The sequence below is a fragment of the Arctopsyche grandis genome, chromosome 10 (assembly GCF_051622035.1).
Source record: "Arctopsyche grandis isolate Sample6627 chromosome 10, ASM5162203v2, whole genome shotgun sequence".
NCBI classification, from domain to species: domain Eukaryota; kingdom Metazoa; phylum Arthropoda; class Insecta; order Trichoptera; family Hydropsychidae; genus Arctopsyche; species Arctopsyche grandis.
Window position 1 is genome coordinate 11,863,434 of NC_135364.1, and position 18,927 is coordinate 11,882,360.

The 18,927-nt window shown below is 33.3% G+C and overlaps 1 protein-coding gene across 1 annotated transcript in view; it reads left to right on the top strand.

Moving 5' to 3' along the window:
* Oatp30B (Organic anion transporting polypeptide 30B) overlaps nt 1-14,304 on the top strand; it is a 73,214-nt gene extending 58,910 nt beyond the window's left edge. The window contains exons 7-17 of the mRNA XM_077439401.1: nt 1,443-1,660; nt 3,321-3,462; nt 10,692-10,799; nt 10,880-11,116; nt 11,189-11,353; nt 11,430-11,628; nt 11,699-11,874; nt 11,943-12,195; nt 12,305-12,493; nt 12,570-12,721; nt 12,837-14,304. Coding sequence (XP_077295527.1) covers nt 1,443-1,660; nt 3,321-3,462; nt 10,692-10,799; nt 10,880-11,116; nt 11,189-11,353; nt 11,430-11,628; nt 11,699-11,874; nt 11,943-12,195; nt 12,305-12,493; nt 12,570-12,721; nt 12,837-13,657 — 2,660 coding nt within the window. The 3' untranslated portion in view covers nt 13,658-14,304. The remainder of the gene's footprint in view (nt 1-1,442; nt 1,661-3,320; nt 3,463-10,691; nt 10,800-10,879; nt 11,117-11,188; nt 11,354-11,429; nt 11,629-11,698; nt 11,875-11,942; nt 12,196-12,304; nt 12,494-12,569; nt 12,722-12,836) is intronic.
* The last annotated feature ends 4,623 nt before the right edge of the window (nt 14,305-18,927 follow it).

An 18,927-nucleotide genomic window follows, 5' to 3' on the forward strand; every position in this document is an offset into this window, starting at 1 on the left:
AGAATTGCACTCGAGCCAGAGATGAAAGGGCGGGTTAATTAGAATGCAGCTTGCACTTCACCGCTGCATCTGCAATGGTGCTGATTCTCGATGTGCCCAGAACAATACGTGCCCTTATCGCTATCCCTCTTGTTGAAATCGAAGGTCGACAGGTTGACGTCGTATTTATTTATAATACCTGAACTAATACCCTGGATTTACGTATCGAGTAGGCTCGATGCTGACCTTCGCCTGGACAATTTGTTTTCGTTGAAAGAAATTAAACACGCTGACTTTCATCGTCCTTCACTTGTCAGGTCACCTGCTTGTTTAGAGGTGGTAGCCTACTTTCTCCGTTGACGGAATTTAGACTTGGTTGATAACGTTGCGAAACTGTTGATAAGTATTATTTTTTTTCATTTGGATTCTAATTTAATGAATTAATTATTTATTTGATATCGTAATTGGGACGCTTATGTTAGTAATAAAAAAATTAAACAACTTTCGTTCGTATGTTCCAACATTTGATGTGGTATACAGAACTTTACTCCAGACTGGAAATATTTCGTGCAAAATATGAGCCTTTTAAACTTTTACACTTTTGAACGTTTATCATTTTTTGGTACTTGATCTTACTTCAAATTGCCCAATCCTTAGGTAACTCACACACTACATGGCGTGTTTCACAAATCATTCGCTTTTTTTGTGTAGCCGATTTGGCTTCTGAAAAGCTTATATATTACATAATCCTACGCTAATCCTGTTTGCGGCTTATTCATGAGATTTATTAGTAGTATCGAAAAATATATTACACAAGACTGTTTCACAATGTATTTGAGGCAAAACTTTAGACTTTACTGCCGTTTTAAATTACTCAGTATGCATTCGAGCGAAAGAACAAGAAGTAATTGGGGGAGTTGGGCGTTAGAAGTTTTAGCACTCTGTTCCTTCATGCAAAAACGTAATGCTTCACATATCTGCACTTCAGCTAGAAGATTTATTCTACATACATAATACCCTGTTGATAATTATTATACAACACGATTTCAGTTTAAAACGTGCCTTATCGTTGTCACGAAATTTCCACCGCGTTAAATTGACAGTTTTTACTTAATTTATTTTTTAACCTTGACAGTGACAGTGGATTGTACATTATTACGTTTTAATAATTTTTCCGAAACCGATTAGTCGGGCAATTCCGCATCGCGCGAATTGATTTTTCTACCAAATTGGTCTATAAGTATACGTTTTTTTAAGCGTACCTACTTTCGAAACTTTACCGCGTTGCGTCATTTCATTCCGTGTTGCTGAAATGATGAAAAAACTTTTTTCGATATGGACAACTTTTTCGCATTAGAATTCATTTTAAATCTCTCAAAGACTGACACCTCAAGGTACGGATCGCGATTCAAACTACTGAACTTTTCGCGATGATGAATTACGTTTCTGTGTATTTTTCGCAGGTGCCGTGATTATGGGTATCGGATCTCTCGTCTTCATGGTTCCTCATTTCATTGCCGAGCCTAATTCTGGAATATCTTCGTCGAACTCTTCCCAGGACAACATATGCCGTGGAGTGTCGGTGCGCGAGCAGGACATGGGGTTGGGTCGATTGAGTTCCGGTCTTAGTTCGCCACCCCTGGCGCCACACAACAACCTTCGTGGAGATAATTGCATACAAGTGAGTAACAGTAGTCACTTATTTTACATATTATACTATTGAGTTGTATATTAAGTACCCATTTGTCGAGCATTCTTTCCCTATTTACGGAAGGTATTGGAGATAAGATAATGTCATTTCATATATAGGGATGTTAATGAGTCATGGTAAGAAGTAACTCATCAAAGTAAGACAATAATAAAATCAGCATCGATATTCATTACCATGAACAGACTGGTGTACTAGAGAATTTTTTCTGGACTAAAATGTATACATATGCAGTACGGCATTCTTATGATTAGTCACCGGACCCAGAAGGTGCCGCGTATTGTTCAAAGGTTGTAAATGCATTGTTAAAGGTTTGCCGAACCTTTTTTACAAAGGATTTACAACAATGGAACAATGGATAGCACTGTGACTATCCTACCTCTACTTATGATCTAAAAATTGAAAACAAAATAAATGCGTCATCATTGAATCATGGACAAAAAACATGAACCTACTTTTCTGACTTACATACATAGGCTAAAATGCAGAAAATATGGGTGTCACGACGGAACGTCTACGGACAACATTTCTAACGACACAACATCCACGACATATTGTCTACGGAAAAAATGACTACGTGATATATGTAATGCTCACGGACAAACGTAGGTTGAACTTACTCTTATATTATGTAATTCTGTTGGTTATGAAAAGCATTTACAATTGATAAATTGATAAAAATAATTATAACGACTAACACTTTAAATTTAGTGTACTCAAAAGAAAAAAGTTCTCTCCCACTAAAGGCTCACAATAAAGAAAGTGAAAAAAATCATTGTTTTCTTATTAGTTAGAATATTCTTATGATAGAGTTTATTTATGATTAAATTTCCTTATCTGATATCTAATATATCATTTCGAAAGAGACTTTGTAACTATGTATGTAAGGTTTATTGGGAACATCGAAAACAAACCAAAGTTTCTATGACGACGATATCGATATCGTTGAATATTATTTTTTTTCGATTCAAATAAATTTAATAAAAAAACAAATAATTGTTTAAAACCACTAGCTTATTTATAAATATGTCAAAGAACGTGTATATGTAGATCTTCGTCACCATACGTTTTATTAAATACTTGTGCGTTTTTTTAGTTCAAAAATTTCGTTTTTGAACTTTTGTTTGTGTACATTATGTCGCCTAATTAATTTGCCCGTGATTTTGCACGTGTTTGCGTGAAAATTTCGTCCGTAGTCATTTAGTCCGGTAATCATTTGGCGTGGACGTTGTGTCGTTAAACATTTTTTCCGTAGACTATGCGTCGTAAAATCAAAAATATGATTGCGTCCAAGAACACATCATTGGAAAAAAATCGATTTCCCAATAGTTAGGTTTACTCCTTGTATGATAGTGATATTCATGTTTATAACAATGTAATCAAAAAATTGTGGACGTTTGAAATAAAAACTTTATGGAAATGTTATCTTACTTTAAATCAAGAAAGCATTTCCCGCATAATGACTAAGCGCGTTCTCTAAATAGTCGAAATTATTCAATTATCGTTTTACCTTTCCCACTTTCTTTCCATAGAGGACTTCTCTGAGCAACCCCAGCAATCAATCACTTGAACTTTTACCTCGCCTTTTTTATTTCCTAACAAAATTGATTTTTTGTTTTTTTTTGTTTTACAGAGTTCCCCGAGCACATTCGGTCCAGTACTCGTCTTCGTAGTGGCTCAGGTGCTACTCGGATGCGGAGGCAGTCCTCTTTTCACTTTGGGAACCACTTACATTGACGACCACGTCAAACCAGAAAGTGCCAGCATGTATATTGGTAATAGAAATTGACATTTGTAGATATTTCCCCCAAACCAAGACTCACTGATTGCGATCGTTGACGTTTGTCTCCCGATATTGGGGTTTGTTGTGTTTTTAAATGCGAGCATTTGCACGGCCGAGGCCACCACCACCTCGCACCGTATCGGTAATGTCATCATAGTCATTACCGTTTTATGAAAATGGCATCATAAAAGCCACCCCGCTTAAGTTCGCAGTCGGAGCTTTTGATTTCGTTCGCATTTGCATCAAACGACCGCCTCCTTCTACCCAGACCTCATCAAATCTGCATTTACTGTATGTACTTACTTGTCTAGTACCCGACCGGAGCTAACCTTCGCATTTTACAACAGCCGCATTTAACGAATCGTTTCACTCGTCTAATAATGCTAATATCGCTCGTCACACACAAAACTTTCTGCGCACGTGACATAAAACTACCTTGAAGTGCCCGGATCCGCTCTGGTAACGGTTTTTAGAATCAGATTACTCACAATTTCAACAATGCCATTGTTGCGTCTAATGTGAGAGTTACTCGATTTGAACTGTTTTAACATTATAATTAAAATATATTAATCCTATGCTCACGTTTATATTATATTTAAAAAAATCGAAAAAATCGAATGGAACTTACTCAAAATTTTCGACGAAATGTTAATGTCTCGTAGGTAAAATACCTATGTATGTACATTCATGTTTGTATTAAAATTGCGGAAGAAAAAGATTACCTCGATCTGTGAAAGGTGAACACAAAGTAGGTTAAGGGCAAAAACACACTGAGTAGTACGTGGTACGTGTTTTTTTTTTTAGATACCTTTTAACATGCGAAAAAACGCAACACCCAAAAATCACCCCCTGCAGTGTTTTCTCTTACATTTTATCCTTGCTTGATAGTGATCGATAACCAGGGGCGTCATTTTGGGGGGGCTGGGGTGGGCAGCCCCCCCCCTCCTAAATTTGAACAGGACTATCCACGTTGTTTAATGTATTATTATGAATTTGAATTAAAATACTAAACCAACAAAAATAGAATATTTAAATTCTTTAGAACACTGCCAGGTATAAACACGTCGATTTTTCCCAGAAAAAAAAATGTTAACTCCCAAATATATTTTTTTTTGTTGTATGTCTTGCTTTGAAAGATATTTGTTAAAGTCTTTTATCCTTTAAAATTATTTTAATATTAATTTTATTGATAAAAATATATAAATAAAAAAATGATTAAAAGAAATAGTTAAAATTCATATACACTCATTGTTTATAATACCCCCCCCCCCCTCATAGAAAGTCATTTCTTACTGGTCAAAAATTTTTCCCCCTCCTGGGAAAAGTTGAAAAGCCGATATCGATAACGGTGAATCTCATATTTGAAGAAATGTAGGAGAAACAATGCACTCTGCACGTGCAACTACACCCGAATTAGGTTTGGAAAACACCCACTGTCACAGCGGGGAGCCAAGGATGTGACTTTCCGTATTATTCAGTGTGTTTTCGCCCTAACTTGAAGGACCCAATTCATTCGACTGGACCCAACTTAATTTTGGATCAATGAACAGAAGATATTTCTCCCATCATTCTATCTACATATACTCAAAACTATGTATGATATAAACTTCAAATTTCAGACGTCTCTTTCATATGACCTTGGGTATGTGACTTCAGGTCGATCGTTTCTTATCAGAGTTTGTCAATTTATCTGATGTTGACGTCATACCCAGTCCCCCTTTATCCTGCTCGCGCACACATGAGTCTGTGCGATAATAGCAGGGAAATTTCCACGGCACACCACTGATATTTTTATTTCAATCAATCTATTGCAGCTATTGTATACGTGGAAAGTCAATTCTAACTAACAGGTCGTTATTTGAGATGTCGCCTTCAGGAACCCATCGATTAGACAAACTATCAAGTGGTGAATTTAGAAAATTAGCTTGTTCGAAACTCAAACGGATCACTTGAGAACAGTTAGTCGATACAGAACTTCGGAATTCGCACCCGGCAACAACTCCTTACTTTGTGCTAATGTGCTAATGACAATCAAACGGCGATATAACCAGCATAGTTTGCACCAATGAAAATTATTGAAAGAAAATTCAACAGTTTAAAATATTCAAAGATACGGTCTGGATGAATCTGGACACTCAAAGATCTGGCACACCACATTTTGTTACGGGTCTTTTTTCATCACGCCTCGCGTTGCATCATTAGGTAGCCCAGGTCGATATAATATGCAGGTGGTAGTTTTCCAACCCATTTCTGCCGGCGAGTACGTCTCTACTTGCTGCATTGGAGTAAACTTTGCCCTACTTTCAGTCACGATTTCATTTTTATTTCGTTTACATTCTGTGTATAAATTTCACCCCACCATTCATGCATACATATTTGGAGCAAATGTTCTCCATAATAAGCTAACATACCTAACGGTATACGTACATACATAAATATATAAATTTTTTTCTAAAATGTAACTTATACGATGTTTTTCTATTATTATTATTATAATTTATATGAGGTGATATAATAATTCAACGTCTTTGAAAATAGACTGTTATTATGCTATGTGAACCTGTCGTTGTGGGAAACCGTTACAGTTGAAATTAACCGCTACATACGACTCTAGAGACTTATCAGTTGGCTTCAATATAATGTCTCGCTTAGTAATTTCACTTAGTTATTATAATTGTGCTGTTGCGATAGCTCAATGATGGTTTAAATTGACTTATGTTTAGTCCAAGTGGATCTTTATTGCCGAGAATGACGCCCAAGGGCAATGTTCACATTTTATGAAATCGATTCGTCTCCCTTTGATTTTGCATTTTGCTCCCAGTTAAATATTAATAATAATATGCAGAACTCTCCGTCAGTCTTTTACCACTATCTCTTTGATAAACGCTTATCATTTGACTTATGTACGTACATATAGTAAGTATATGTATGTATCCTTACTAACCCACTATTCGTGGGTTTCCTCTGCCACACTTTTTCTACTTCTTATCATACATAATATACATATTCGAGTCTCGCAAAATTTAAAATATAAACAGTGTGCTTAATTTGCGATAAAAATCGGACATGTTCAATTGTGATATGTCAAAAAAATTGTATCTGAAAATTCACTAGGAAAAACGATTAAGAATTGTCATTTGTTTTTTCGTATAAAATTAATTTGAAAGATTTTCATATTTAAATAATTTAATAGTATCTTATTCAAAATAAGTGATAGTGAAAGGTTTATTCAACAGATTGAATAAAATCTTTAGTATTTCGCAATTGTTAATTCGCATCAACATTTTGCAAGAAGGGTTGCAGAGTGCAGTTTGACTGCCATCGATGGAATATTTGGAGATGATATATTACATGATGACGATGATGATGTAATTTTGAGGCGCACTGCAATCAGGTATTTAGTTTTGCTCGATAAATTCAGAAGAGGAACATCAACATATGACGGAACTGCTACATACATACATACATATAGCTGATTGTCAATGACTTTTGAATTCTCTTCAATTTTACTTTTTTCAGCAGAATCATATACATTTGTATTATTTTCTTTTATTAAAATTTCGGTCTTTTGATTATTCTTTATCGTTGGTTTCCGCATAAATTAATACTAAACCTACTTTAATATTTATAGAATCAATTCAAATATTTATCTTTGATTTTATCCGTTTCGTACTTTGTCCAATGTTTGCAGAATTAATATTCCTCGAAGGTATTGCGAATGATTTCCACTAATTGATTCCCGTTTTGATCGCCCAATCGTCGTTAAAATTCGTTTTCGCTAAAACCAAACGGCATAAATTAATTTGACAGAGCCTTCCCAAGGGGCCGTCTCGGAAATACCTTAATAAGCTTCGAGAACAACTAATTTGTTTTCGTGCGCGAACCGTAATGGATTTTCATCCGAATTCAATTACACATTGTGCAAAACTGTTCAACCCTATACATTGTTGAACCCTCTCCACGTCTATTGAAAATCTCATACTACTTGTAGTATGCCTCTAGTGTGGAAAAAAGCATCGACTTCCTTGACGTTGGCATGTTTGCGACAGCAGGAAGCTGTTTTTGTCAAGATGAAAGCAACTTTGTCGATAGCTTTGTGTGTGTATATGCGAACACCTATTATGATACCGTTTTGCATTGAAGAGAGCTTTCAGCTTTAATACCTGGGCTTTCATTATAATGCCAAACCGCTTAGCTTTCAGCGTTCGGTCAAGCAACAACCGCACTATCAACCAAAGCTGCGTGTTATATTACTCTCCCACCAATAATGTTCATGAATTTAAGGACATATTTATGATTTATTCTATGTAATTATAAAATAAAAATATTTTTCATCGATATTTTCCTAATACGAACTTACTTATGTACTATATCGTATTGATTTTTTTCTTTGGTTATGTACGTAGTAACAATAGATAAAGTTTTGTGATTATGCGAAAATTCGAACTCGAGATTTCGACTGATTCGAACTCAAAATCGATCACTGATCACGTTTTCATGATCTAGAAAAAAATGTGTGTGTGTATGTGTCTGTGAATTTTGGGGATTTTTTGAACACCGTTAGTCCTACCGAACTGAAACTTAGTATCGGTTACTGAAATTCTTATCGATACGATGTAATTTTTTTTCAAATTTTTAAGTTGACCGGAAATAGTACCTCTCCTTATATGTATAATCTTTTTTTTAAATTTTTGAATTCAATTATCTCCCAAACCGCTAACCGAATCATACTGATTTTATTTACATGTAATAGAAATTATAAATTTTATATTTTTACCTCAACCGGAAGTAGTACTTTTACTCTAAAGGATCCTTTTTTCTCTAAAAAACCTTTCGGCGCATTGAACTGAGATTTCATATCTAGAAATTTAAGCTTAATACCATGTTATATGTAGAGGTAGGATAGTCACAGTGCTATCCATTGTTCAGCAAACCTTTAACAATGCATTTACAACCTTTGAACAATACACGGCCCCCTCAGGCTCCGGTGACTAGTTATATGTATATAAAATTTGGTGAGCATCCGTCAACCGGAAGTGTCAGTGTACATACTCTTGTTTTTTATTATTGTACATACTGTTTATCTTACGTATGTATTAAGATCTGTTCATACCTATCCAGCACGAACCAGCAGCAGCAGGTATCCTCCAAGTACGGACAGTATTATTTGGTACATTATTTAATATATTGATGTGTATGAATGTGTGAATGGAGTATGAATGGGTTCATATATAATTTACCAAAGAATACTGTCCGTACTTGCAAGATACCTGCTACTGCCGGTTCGTGCTAACAGGTATGAACAGACCTTAATCGTTAAAAGCTAACAAATCTTTCTACATATATTCATTGGTATAATTTATCTTCCAGCACATATAAATATGTTCTTTACTTTTTATTTTATTCAAGTTCAATATCAAATTCGGTTGGCAAATTTATTTTCTTTCTTAAACTTTGTTCAACATTTTATGAGATCGAAGTATTTCAAAAATAAAAAAATTGTAGTTCATATTTTTTTCATAAACGTTTTAGTTTGCACCTTTATATTATACGTAGTTTGAGATATTTTGTACCGTTTAACCTTTGAACTATTGATTTTCAAGTACCCATGTATGTAATGTACATCACATTTCTCGACACATCGATTATCTTCGCGTCACAAATTGCAAACATCCTTCAAAAGCGAACTATGTATACAAAAATATCACAATACGAAGGCGACAGTCGATAAAGATGCGAATTGATGTTGCATGATCCCTTTGAAAATATTGTATGAAAGTAAAATATTCTCACCGTTTTTCATTCGCCTTTTTTTATCCCACTCTCACTCTCACTACTGCTAGCGAAATTGAATTTATTTGTACGGCGTATTTCCATTTTCGCACTAGACCCTGGCAAAAGTCCAGGACAGACCGTCGTCATCGATATCCATCATTTTTCATCAGTGCCAAGAAAACGCAACTCATAGGTCGATACCCCTTTTTCAACCATATTTCATCAAAACTCGCACACACGTTCGCACGTGCTTTGTTACGTCAATGGATTTTTTTTACCGTTATCCATTCACTAATATTATTATTATATATAAAATGTAATAATGAGTATAATTTGCACACGAACGCTTGCTTGGCTTTGAAATATGTAATCAATAACCGTGCACGCAATTTACTTAAGAATTAAAAAAGCGAATTTTTCGTTTTATTTTTACCCCCAGTCGTAATCGATTTTTCGTGTTGAAACAGAGTGGGAAAAAAAATCACAACAAACTCAGTGCTGTGATAAATTGATAACGCTTCCATATGGAATGGAAAAATCAATAACTCTTGACCCAATTTTCAATAACTAGTACTATATTTCTATGAATTTTTTCTCTCACTGTTATATTAACCTTATTTTTAATTCAATTCTAGTATTTTCATGTTACTATTATATATACATATGTATGTATATAAATAAAAATATAGTTAGAGGATCATAAAACTGAATTGTAAACATTTACGATTTCAAATCTTTTCACATGCAATATAAAATAACAATATATACGTATAACAAATATTGGGTCAAACATATGAAATCTCATCCCTTTTAGCCCTGGCCTTGTGACCTATTTTCCCAGTTTATCCTGCCTTTCTCCATATTCTGGTGGTCCATTCAATTGTCGTTTGCTATTATTACGCTTACATTCACTTTTATTCTATTTTTACGCTCATTGTATTATCGGCTACATAATGGTGATACAAATTTGATGGAATATATGTATAATATATACATACCATGAGCGGCACAAAAACCTACGCACTTGAAAATTTTCGAATAATCTCATTTCGTTTCGATTTGCAGCAGTATTTTTGAAATAAAAAGGTGTAAAATTATAACTAGGATCGTTAAGATAATAAAATAAGACAAATTGTGAATTATATCAATGTATTAATTTAAAAAAATATATCGAAGGTGTGAACAAACCGCGCAAAATGGCAAAGTTTCAAAATGATCGGAAGACTAAGAGTTTTTAGCTGAATCGTTTGCGAAGTCAAACATGTATTTTTTCTTAAAAATGTATTTTTGGAACTTTTTAGCGTTTTTATTTAATTTAACGTAATTTTAACTGCATAAATTTGCTATATATGTATACTCTAAATAATGAATTAAAATTTTATGTGTGTAATTAAATTCGCAAAGTCAATGTATAAATATTTATTTACATTTGTATATTTATTTCAGGTTTCATGTACAGCATGGCAGCTTTTGGTCCTGTTCTCGGATTTCTTTTAGGAGCTTATTTATTATCATTTCACATGGATTCATTTTCCAGCACAGTTATTGAAATAGGTATGAATATTTTAACAATTTTTATTTATATACATTTTTTTTTATTGTTTGATTTACTGTTTATATTTTAATTATTATAGATACTGAAGACCATCGGTGGGTCGGCATGTGGTGGGGAGGATTTCTCCTCTGTGGTCTTTTGCTTATATTAGTAGCTATTCCATTCTTCTCTTTTCCCAAAGTTTTGACTGTAGAGAGGGAAAAGATTAGATTAGGTGAAAAAGCAGCTGCAGCTACATGCGGTTCGTCTGCACCGAAACCCTCTACCAATTCTAATAAGTCTGGTGGTGATACTGGATATGGGAAGGACATAAAAGGTATGCATGTAACAAATATGCTTAGTTCTAAATGATATTTAGTTTATTACAATTGAATTTATATTTTTACAGATATTCCGGTGTCAATGTGGCGATTAGTGTGCAATCCAGTTTATGTTGTTACTTGCCTCGGTGCTTGCATGGAACTCGTAATTGTGTCTGGCTTTGTTGTCTTTCTGCCTAAATATTTGGAGACACAATTCAGCTTAGGCAAAAGTCAAGCTAGTGTCTTCACAGGTTTGTTTAATATATATTGCACAATCTTTGAACCTTCCTTTTTAACAATTTGTTACAGAAAAACTGTTTATTTTAGGTTCAATCGCTATACCCGGTGCTTGTATAGGTATTTTTATGGGTGGATGTCTTCTTAAAAGACTCGAGCTTCGCCCCAAAGGTGCCGTTCAATTTGTGCTCGTCTCCAATACAATATGTCTCGCTTGCTATGCACTGCTTTTCTTCTTGGGATGTGATAATGTCAAGATGGCTGGTACTACAATACCATACTATAATAGGTATTTATATTAGTATAGTTATAAAAACAATCTGACGAATATTATTCACTCATTAGTATTATTGTTTTAGTACATCTCGCTCTGAGCCATTCCAAGTTAATTTAACAGCGGCCTGTAATTTCGGATGTTCCTGTCGCACCAACGACGTAGAACCTGTTTGTGGAAACAATGGACTAACTTACTTTTCACCATGTCATGCCGGATGTACCGCTTTTTCATCTCGTTCAAATTATACGAATTGTGCATGTATGTATAGGATAATTTCTATAACTTACGAAATTGTTTGCAATATTAAAAAAAAAACTGTTTTTCAGGCGTACATGGTAATCTTTCAATGCTTGGTGGTGTACCTGGTGGTGGATTGATGCATACTGCTGGAGACGGATCCTCAGCTGCAGCTTCTGTAGCCGTGAGAGAAGATTTTGCTGAAGTTACGGTTGTTCCGGTTGCAACGGCTGGTCCTTGTAACCCGCCATGTACTACTATATATCCGTTTCTCATATTACTTTTCTTTATGACATTTATTGTGGCCGTCACCCAAATGCCACTGTTAATGATTGTCCTAAGGTAATTTCATATTTATTTGTAATAAAAAGTCTGCATATGATATTGTATAACTTACTATGTATATATAAATTTCTTGCTTGTATTTAATCTCCTGAATAAAATTTTACAGATCTGTAAGTGAAGAAGAGCGTTCGTTTGCTCTTGGAATGCAATTTGTAATATTCAGACTATTCGGTTATATTCCGGCACCTATTCTGTTTGGGAATTTAATTGATTCTACGTGTATTCTATGGAAAAGCACTTGCGGAAAGAAAGGAGGACGTTGTTTACTGTATGATATAGAGCAATTTAGATACAGGTAAATATTTTTCTTTTATTATCACATTTTAAATCAGTCAAAATTATTTTATAAAATACGCTTTTTAATTTTGCAGATACGTTGGATTGTGTGGTGGAATAAAGATAATCGCTCTTGGAATATTTTTGATTGATTGGTGGCTAGTCAGAAGACGCAAATCTTTGGAGGACTGCCCTCCTTTGGATCCACATAAGGACATTACAGGATCCATAATTAGTTTAGATAAACGTAATATTCAGATTTTTATATGAAATATTTATACGTATTTAAAATACGTACATATATTCAGTTTATTCTATATCAAAATTTTGATAAAATGATAACTTTAATTTTGTATTTTTAGTTTTTGAGGAAAAACCCTGTGTTGAAAATATGAGCGGATTGGCGTCAGGCTTAACATCGGGAGGTAGTTCTAATATAGGAACTCCAATGGATTTTCCAGGTACTATATCGCAATCGGATTCATTCAGGGATCAAACTTTGAAATCGCAACCTAGACTTCAAAGGAACGATTCTCAATATTCTCAAGACTCTCAGCACTCAAGAGCTGGAGCTGGTAAAAATTCTCGTGTGCTCGTAGCCTCAAAGCATCTTCGTAATGATTCGAAAACCATTCAACTCGAAGCAAGGCATCAAATGTCGCTCGACGAGCAAGACAAACCTGAAATGCGTCATAGCCGAACAAGTTCCAGAGATTTGAAACACTCTCGGTCTAATTCCAAAGATTTTGCAATATTCCCCAGATCGGCTTCGAAAGATTTCAATGCTCACTCACGATCTGGATCTAAAGATTTTAAAATTCATTCTAGATCCAATTCAAGAGATATCAGCTTAGATCAAATAAAACATCTCGCTCTTAAGAGTGTTGAAAATTTGGATCTTGCATCTGTTGTCCATTCAAAATGTTTCGATGAAGAAGCAAAGAAACTTCTCGACAATACGAATATGGTTCTAAGGCATAGAAGAACCAATTCAAAAGATCTAAAACCCATCGAAGGTGGAAAACATAAGAGAAATACTTCTCAACATATATTGGTTGATGGTTCTGAGCTAGAAGATAATGAGCTTCTAAATACAATTGTCACCAACCAAAAATTTCCCATTCCCAATGTAGTATATAAAGATAAGACTCTATCTCCTTCATCTAGTGAAGAAGCAGCTTAATTTATCTTAATGCTGAATAGTGAATTTATTATATATAGAATTGTACTTAGACTTAAGTGCACCTCATCTTAAGTAGGAAGCATTTTGCATTTATTACTTTTGAGTCATGTGTGCTATACAATAAATTTAATACTATCAACCTTTTCACTGTTATGAATTTTAAATTCATCTAAACAGATTAATTTTATTGCGTTTGATACATATGTATTATAATTATCACCATTCAAATTTTAAATTATAAAATTGTTATTTTTGTATTTACCGACCATTTTTAATGATATTATATTGAAGTTAATGTGTACAATGTTTTTAATTTTATATGAATAATAATGACTACAACTAAATTTGTATTTTACAATAAGTTTCTTTTAACGAAACAAACATCTTATGTGGTGGCAGAAACGCACGCCATTGTCCATAATGTCATACTTTAATAAAAATATAATACATTAAAGACATTGATGTAAAGTAAGTTTATAAATATTGTATGATGAGCTTATTGTATTTACTAATACACATTTTAATCAGTTTTTATTAAGTTTGATGGTCTTATTAATTAATATATGTATGATATTTAGATGTTTAACCATTTTAATGCGTGTTTATATATAGGCATTGATTGCAGTGAAAAGGTTATAATTCTTAGAAAGGCACATGAATTGTATCAAAAGAAATTAATTCTATAAGGCATCGCTTCCAAGAGACGGTTGATGTTTTTATCTCTTAGATTTCAATTATTTTAAAAAACTGGTAAATAATTAATATCTGTCAATTGAAACATTATGTGCTGTGACATGTGTGAATAATCTCCTGTATATTATTAACTAATAATTATTGTAAATATTATATTATTATTATTATTTTTGTATTTTAAATCATATTTAAATACTGAGAGATTATAATACTCTTCAATTATAAATATATTTATTTTTAACAAAGTATTTTGAGAATAGTATAGTATGTTAATAGTGATGCAACATTCCTAGATTTTTTGAAAAATATAATTTTACATGTGTAGTACTTAAATATGTGGTAATTAATTCCCAAATGATCTTTTATAATATTGTTTATCCATAATTAGTTATCTTAAACATGAACTTGTTGCATTATTCATATATTAGATCATTTTGGTAGATAGAGTTTAATTTCTCCTAATATTTCATTACGATTAACACTTATTAAAATAATACAAATTGATGAATTGCTGTGGTAATTTTGTACGATTAATATAGCAATTAAATATTCGTATTTTTAACCAGTGTTTGATATGTTTCAAATAGAAGACGTTATTTATTTGATTTCTGTAATGATCTCTAAATTTTCATTAATAATAATGTATTTTTAACGAAAATGAAAAAAAAATGTAGCCGAAGATGAATTTGAGAATATTGAGTTCAATGATAGTAAGTAGGTGGGACCATATCACGTTGAATTGTTCTATATTGGTTGTTAATAGTTACAGAATGTGTTAATTTCACATTTAAAGGTTTTTGAAAAAAATTTACTGAAGCAATATTTCATTCAATTATTATATTGTGATCATATTATATTTGTATGTAAGCAGAGATTGAGAAATAATTGCTTATAGTTACAAAAGAAGTAGTCTATGCTAACTTTATATATTTAAATATCAAATTGCCTTACGTTAGATTATTGTAATATTAAAAGTAGTATATTTTAAAATATGCATTCGAAACAGAATAACTGGCTATTTTGTTCAAAGCAAAATCATTTGCCAGATGCATTTGTATCAACACGAAATAATTATTTTCTTAAAGTAGATCTACATAATAGATAGTCAAATGAATAAAATATAAGTATCGTATATGTATGTTCTAGTTTATATTTCCAACTAAAGTTGTGGTTCTTCGATGCTTTGTGAATGTTGAATCAAATGTATTCATTTCAGATTGCTTTCATTCAAAATATTTTGTATGATATTAACGTAGTTTGCAATTTCTTCATTTCAATCAAACTTCCTTACTTGCACGTAGCGTTGTAACAAACTGAGATTAGACTCCTATAACATGTAGTATTACTTTTTAATATGGTTTTATTTGTATTTTTCTTTTTGTGAATAAATTCAAAAGAAAATGTTCAAATTCAATTAATTATTTAGGGTACTTACTTACATGTAAACAATTTCCATTCAATTTAAGCTGGTAGAGGACAAAATATGTATTTGTATTTTGCAATTTATACGCCACTTATTATATATAAGTTATTCAGCGATACTGAAGACTAATGTCAATTTGTGTTTCCTCTAAAAACATATTTGAAACTCACTGCCTGAAACTTTTAAGATCTGTTTAAAAACTGCTTTTGGGTAATATAAAATTTTGCGACTATACAATCACATTTTCGTATTGCACTTTTTTTATACCCATTCTATTGTTCTTTATCCATGCCTTTTTTATGGAAATATTCTAGAGAAAAGTGTGCAATTAAAATATAATTTTATAATGATAGGCTCATACAAATAAAAAAAAGCCTCCAAAAATGTATCAAGCTTTTTTATTATACAAAATACCTTATTTCCTCATTTTCATTTTCCTGTAATTTGAGACAAAATAAATTAATAACGTGGGTAGGTACATACATACATACATACATACATTGACACAAACGTAATGTCAGCACGATAATTTAAATTTTTAGTATTGTTGTGTAGGGGTGAGTTCAGGATGCGAATGAGAGGCCAAAGTCGCTTCGCAGTATTTATTCAGCGATTCAGGAGGTCCACACGGAACCACCGCTCACTCCAGAAAATCTGATTATCGTGTGTACCTCCTTATAAAGGGCAAGTTGCACAGCATAGCCTCACCGATTGTTGGCGAGTTTTGTTGCTGGAAAATCTGTGGGTGCGGTCTTCCTTTCAACTCGGGGACGGCCTGAGACGGCCGCACATGCTACTACTTTTTTCACTATAGAGACTATAATACAATACAGACGTACAATACCGTAATACGTACAATACGCATTTAACGCATCTATTGTAATTTATTAGGATTTTCAACATCTCTATTATTTCAATTGTTAATTTTACACGACACAGCCACACACCCTGTCCATTTAAAATAATATACATACTCATGCTTTATTGTCGTCGTAAGCAAGTCGAAAAAGTCTTACTTACCGTTCAGTATTATCTATTGTAATTTATTAGGGTGTTTAACATCTCTATTATTTCAAATATTAATTTTACAAGACACAGGCACATCCTGTTCATTTAAAATAATATATATTAGAGATTTCAATATGATACAATGTGTAAAGACGATACAGTACAGGACCCGTTAAGAAATCATTGTTCAGAAGATTTATTACAGCAGCTCTATGCAAGTGTTGCACATGTCGAAAGAAACCGCTGTCTATTGTTAAATACACAATGACACTGTTATTTACATTATCCACATATAATAATTTGTAGACCACATTTTTTTTTAATTTTCTCTAACTAATTGTATTTCGTCTCTTCTTCCTCGATCTCCGGCAAATTCCATTATTATGTTGTTGTTATTTCAAATTAATGTTTATTGTACTCGATAGATTTAACAAACTTATTACGTGCAATAAATGATATCTGAATCAAATTTTAGTTCAATTACCTTATATTGAGCAATTCATTGAGAAATTATCTCATAGATTGATCATTCATACAATAGAGGCATGTCGTAGATTGCTCGTGCGGTTGTTGGTGTTTTTTTTGTATGGAGTTTTTTTGATGGGTCCGGCATGTCGATCGTTGGTGTTTTTTTGTATGGAGTTTTTTTAATGGGTCCGGCATGTCGATCGTTCAGGTCATTAAATCCATGCGACCAGACAGGTTGGCGTCAACTGACATCAACCGTCATCGGGCTTTATTAGGGCCGGGCCGCACCGTGCGACTAGCGAGCGACTTGGTTGAGGGCGACCAGACCAATGCATGCAGGTAGATGGGACATGCCACACCCGACAACTTGTTTGTCGCACACATTTCCATACATTTTTTTTCATTTTTTACCCTGGCACATCTACATATTGTGTACGCACGAACTCGCCCAGGTATGTGAGAACTCCAGCGTATCCTTTGTTCAAGCACTTACTGAGTCCCGTTATCCTAATCCTGGGTCTCTATTGTTCACCCACGAATCATATTAGTAAAGAGCGGACCCAGAGCGCGCCGTTCATTGTTCACATGTTGTAAATGCATTGTTAAAGGTTTGCCGAACCTTTTTTACAAAGGTTTTACAACAATGAGCGGCACCTTGGCTATCCTACCTCTACATATTAGACTCTCTCATGTTCCCTTATCGTTAAGCCAAGCATCGATAACAATGAACAAAATATTTATAGCATACATAAGAACTAAGATCAACAGGACCATAAAATTGATTTTATTAAAAGTGGTTGAATTATCTTCATCAGTTTATTTCTATTGTACATGCATCAAGTCAGCAACATGGCTCGGGGGTTGGGCTTTTGTCTGGCACCGAGAGGCGCCGGGTTCAATCCCGTGATTGACCTTGAATAAAAATAATTTATTCCGAGTATATCTGTAATGCTGCTGGTCAGACTTGGATATTTGTGACTCCAGGTCGATCTTTTCCTATCAGAGTTTGCCAATTTTACTGATTTCATTGTTGAAACGGTTCCTGCATTAAATTGGCTAAAAAGCATCCTACCTACTATGTCACCACTATTTGAGTATGATTAATGTACAATAAAATTTATGTATAGGTTTAAAATTCATAGATGTCTCGTTAATTTCGAGCTTTTCAGTGTCTCGTAATTCAGCGACTTGTGTAATAAAAATGCTGCATTGTTTTTAATTAGCCAGGGAGGCACATTGGGGTTTACCTGTTAGGCCTTCCTGGTATATATGTACATATGTATGTACATATATAATAAAAATCAAAATGTAGGTAGCTATAATTGTAAAACAAGTCCCAAAATAATTAACGTCTCAATAAAATATATGTACATATGTAATACAATATGATTAATACATTCGAATTTTTATTCTTTGAAAGTTTGTGTTTTCAGGTTAAGTTACAATGAAATTAATACGAGTCAAAGTTCAGTGAAATATAATACTCGTATTTACGCCAAATGCTGAAATGCTATTTCGAGTTTTTTCTTCGGCTAGAACAATCGTCAAACAAAATATTTGCTCATAATCCTGAAAATCAATAAATAAATAATACTTATACAATAAAGTCCGGCAGTTAATTAAAGGACATGTAAGATGATGAAAGGAATTTAAAAAATTGGAATCAGCGAATTAAATG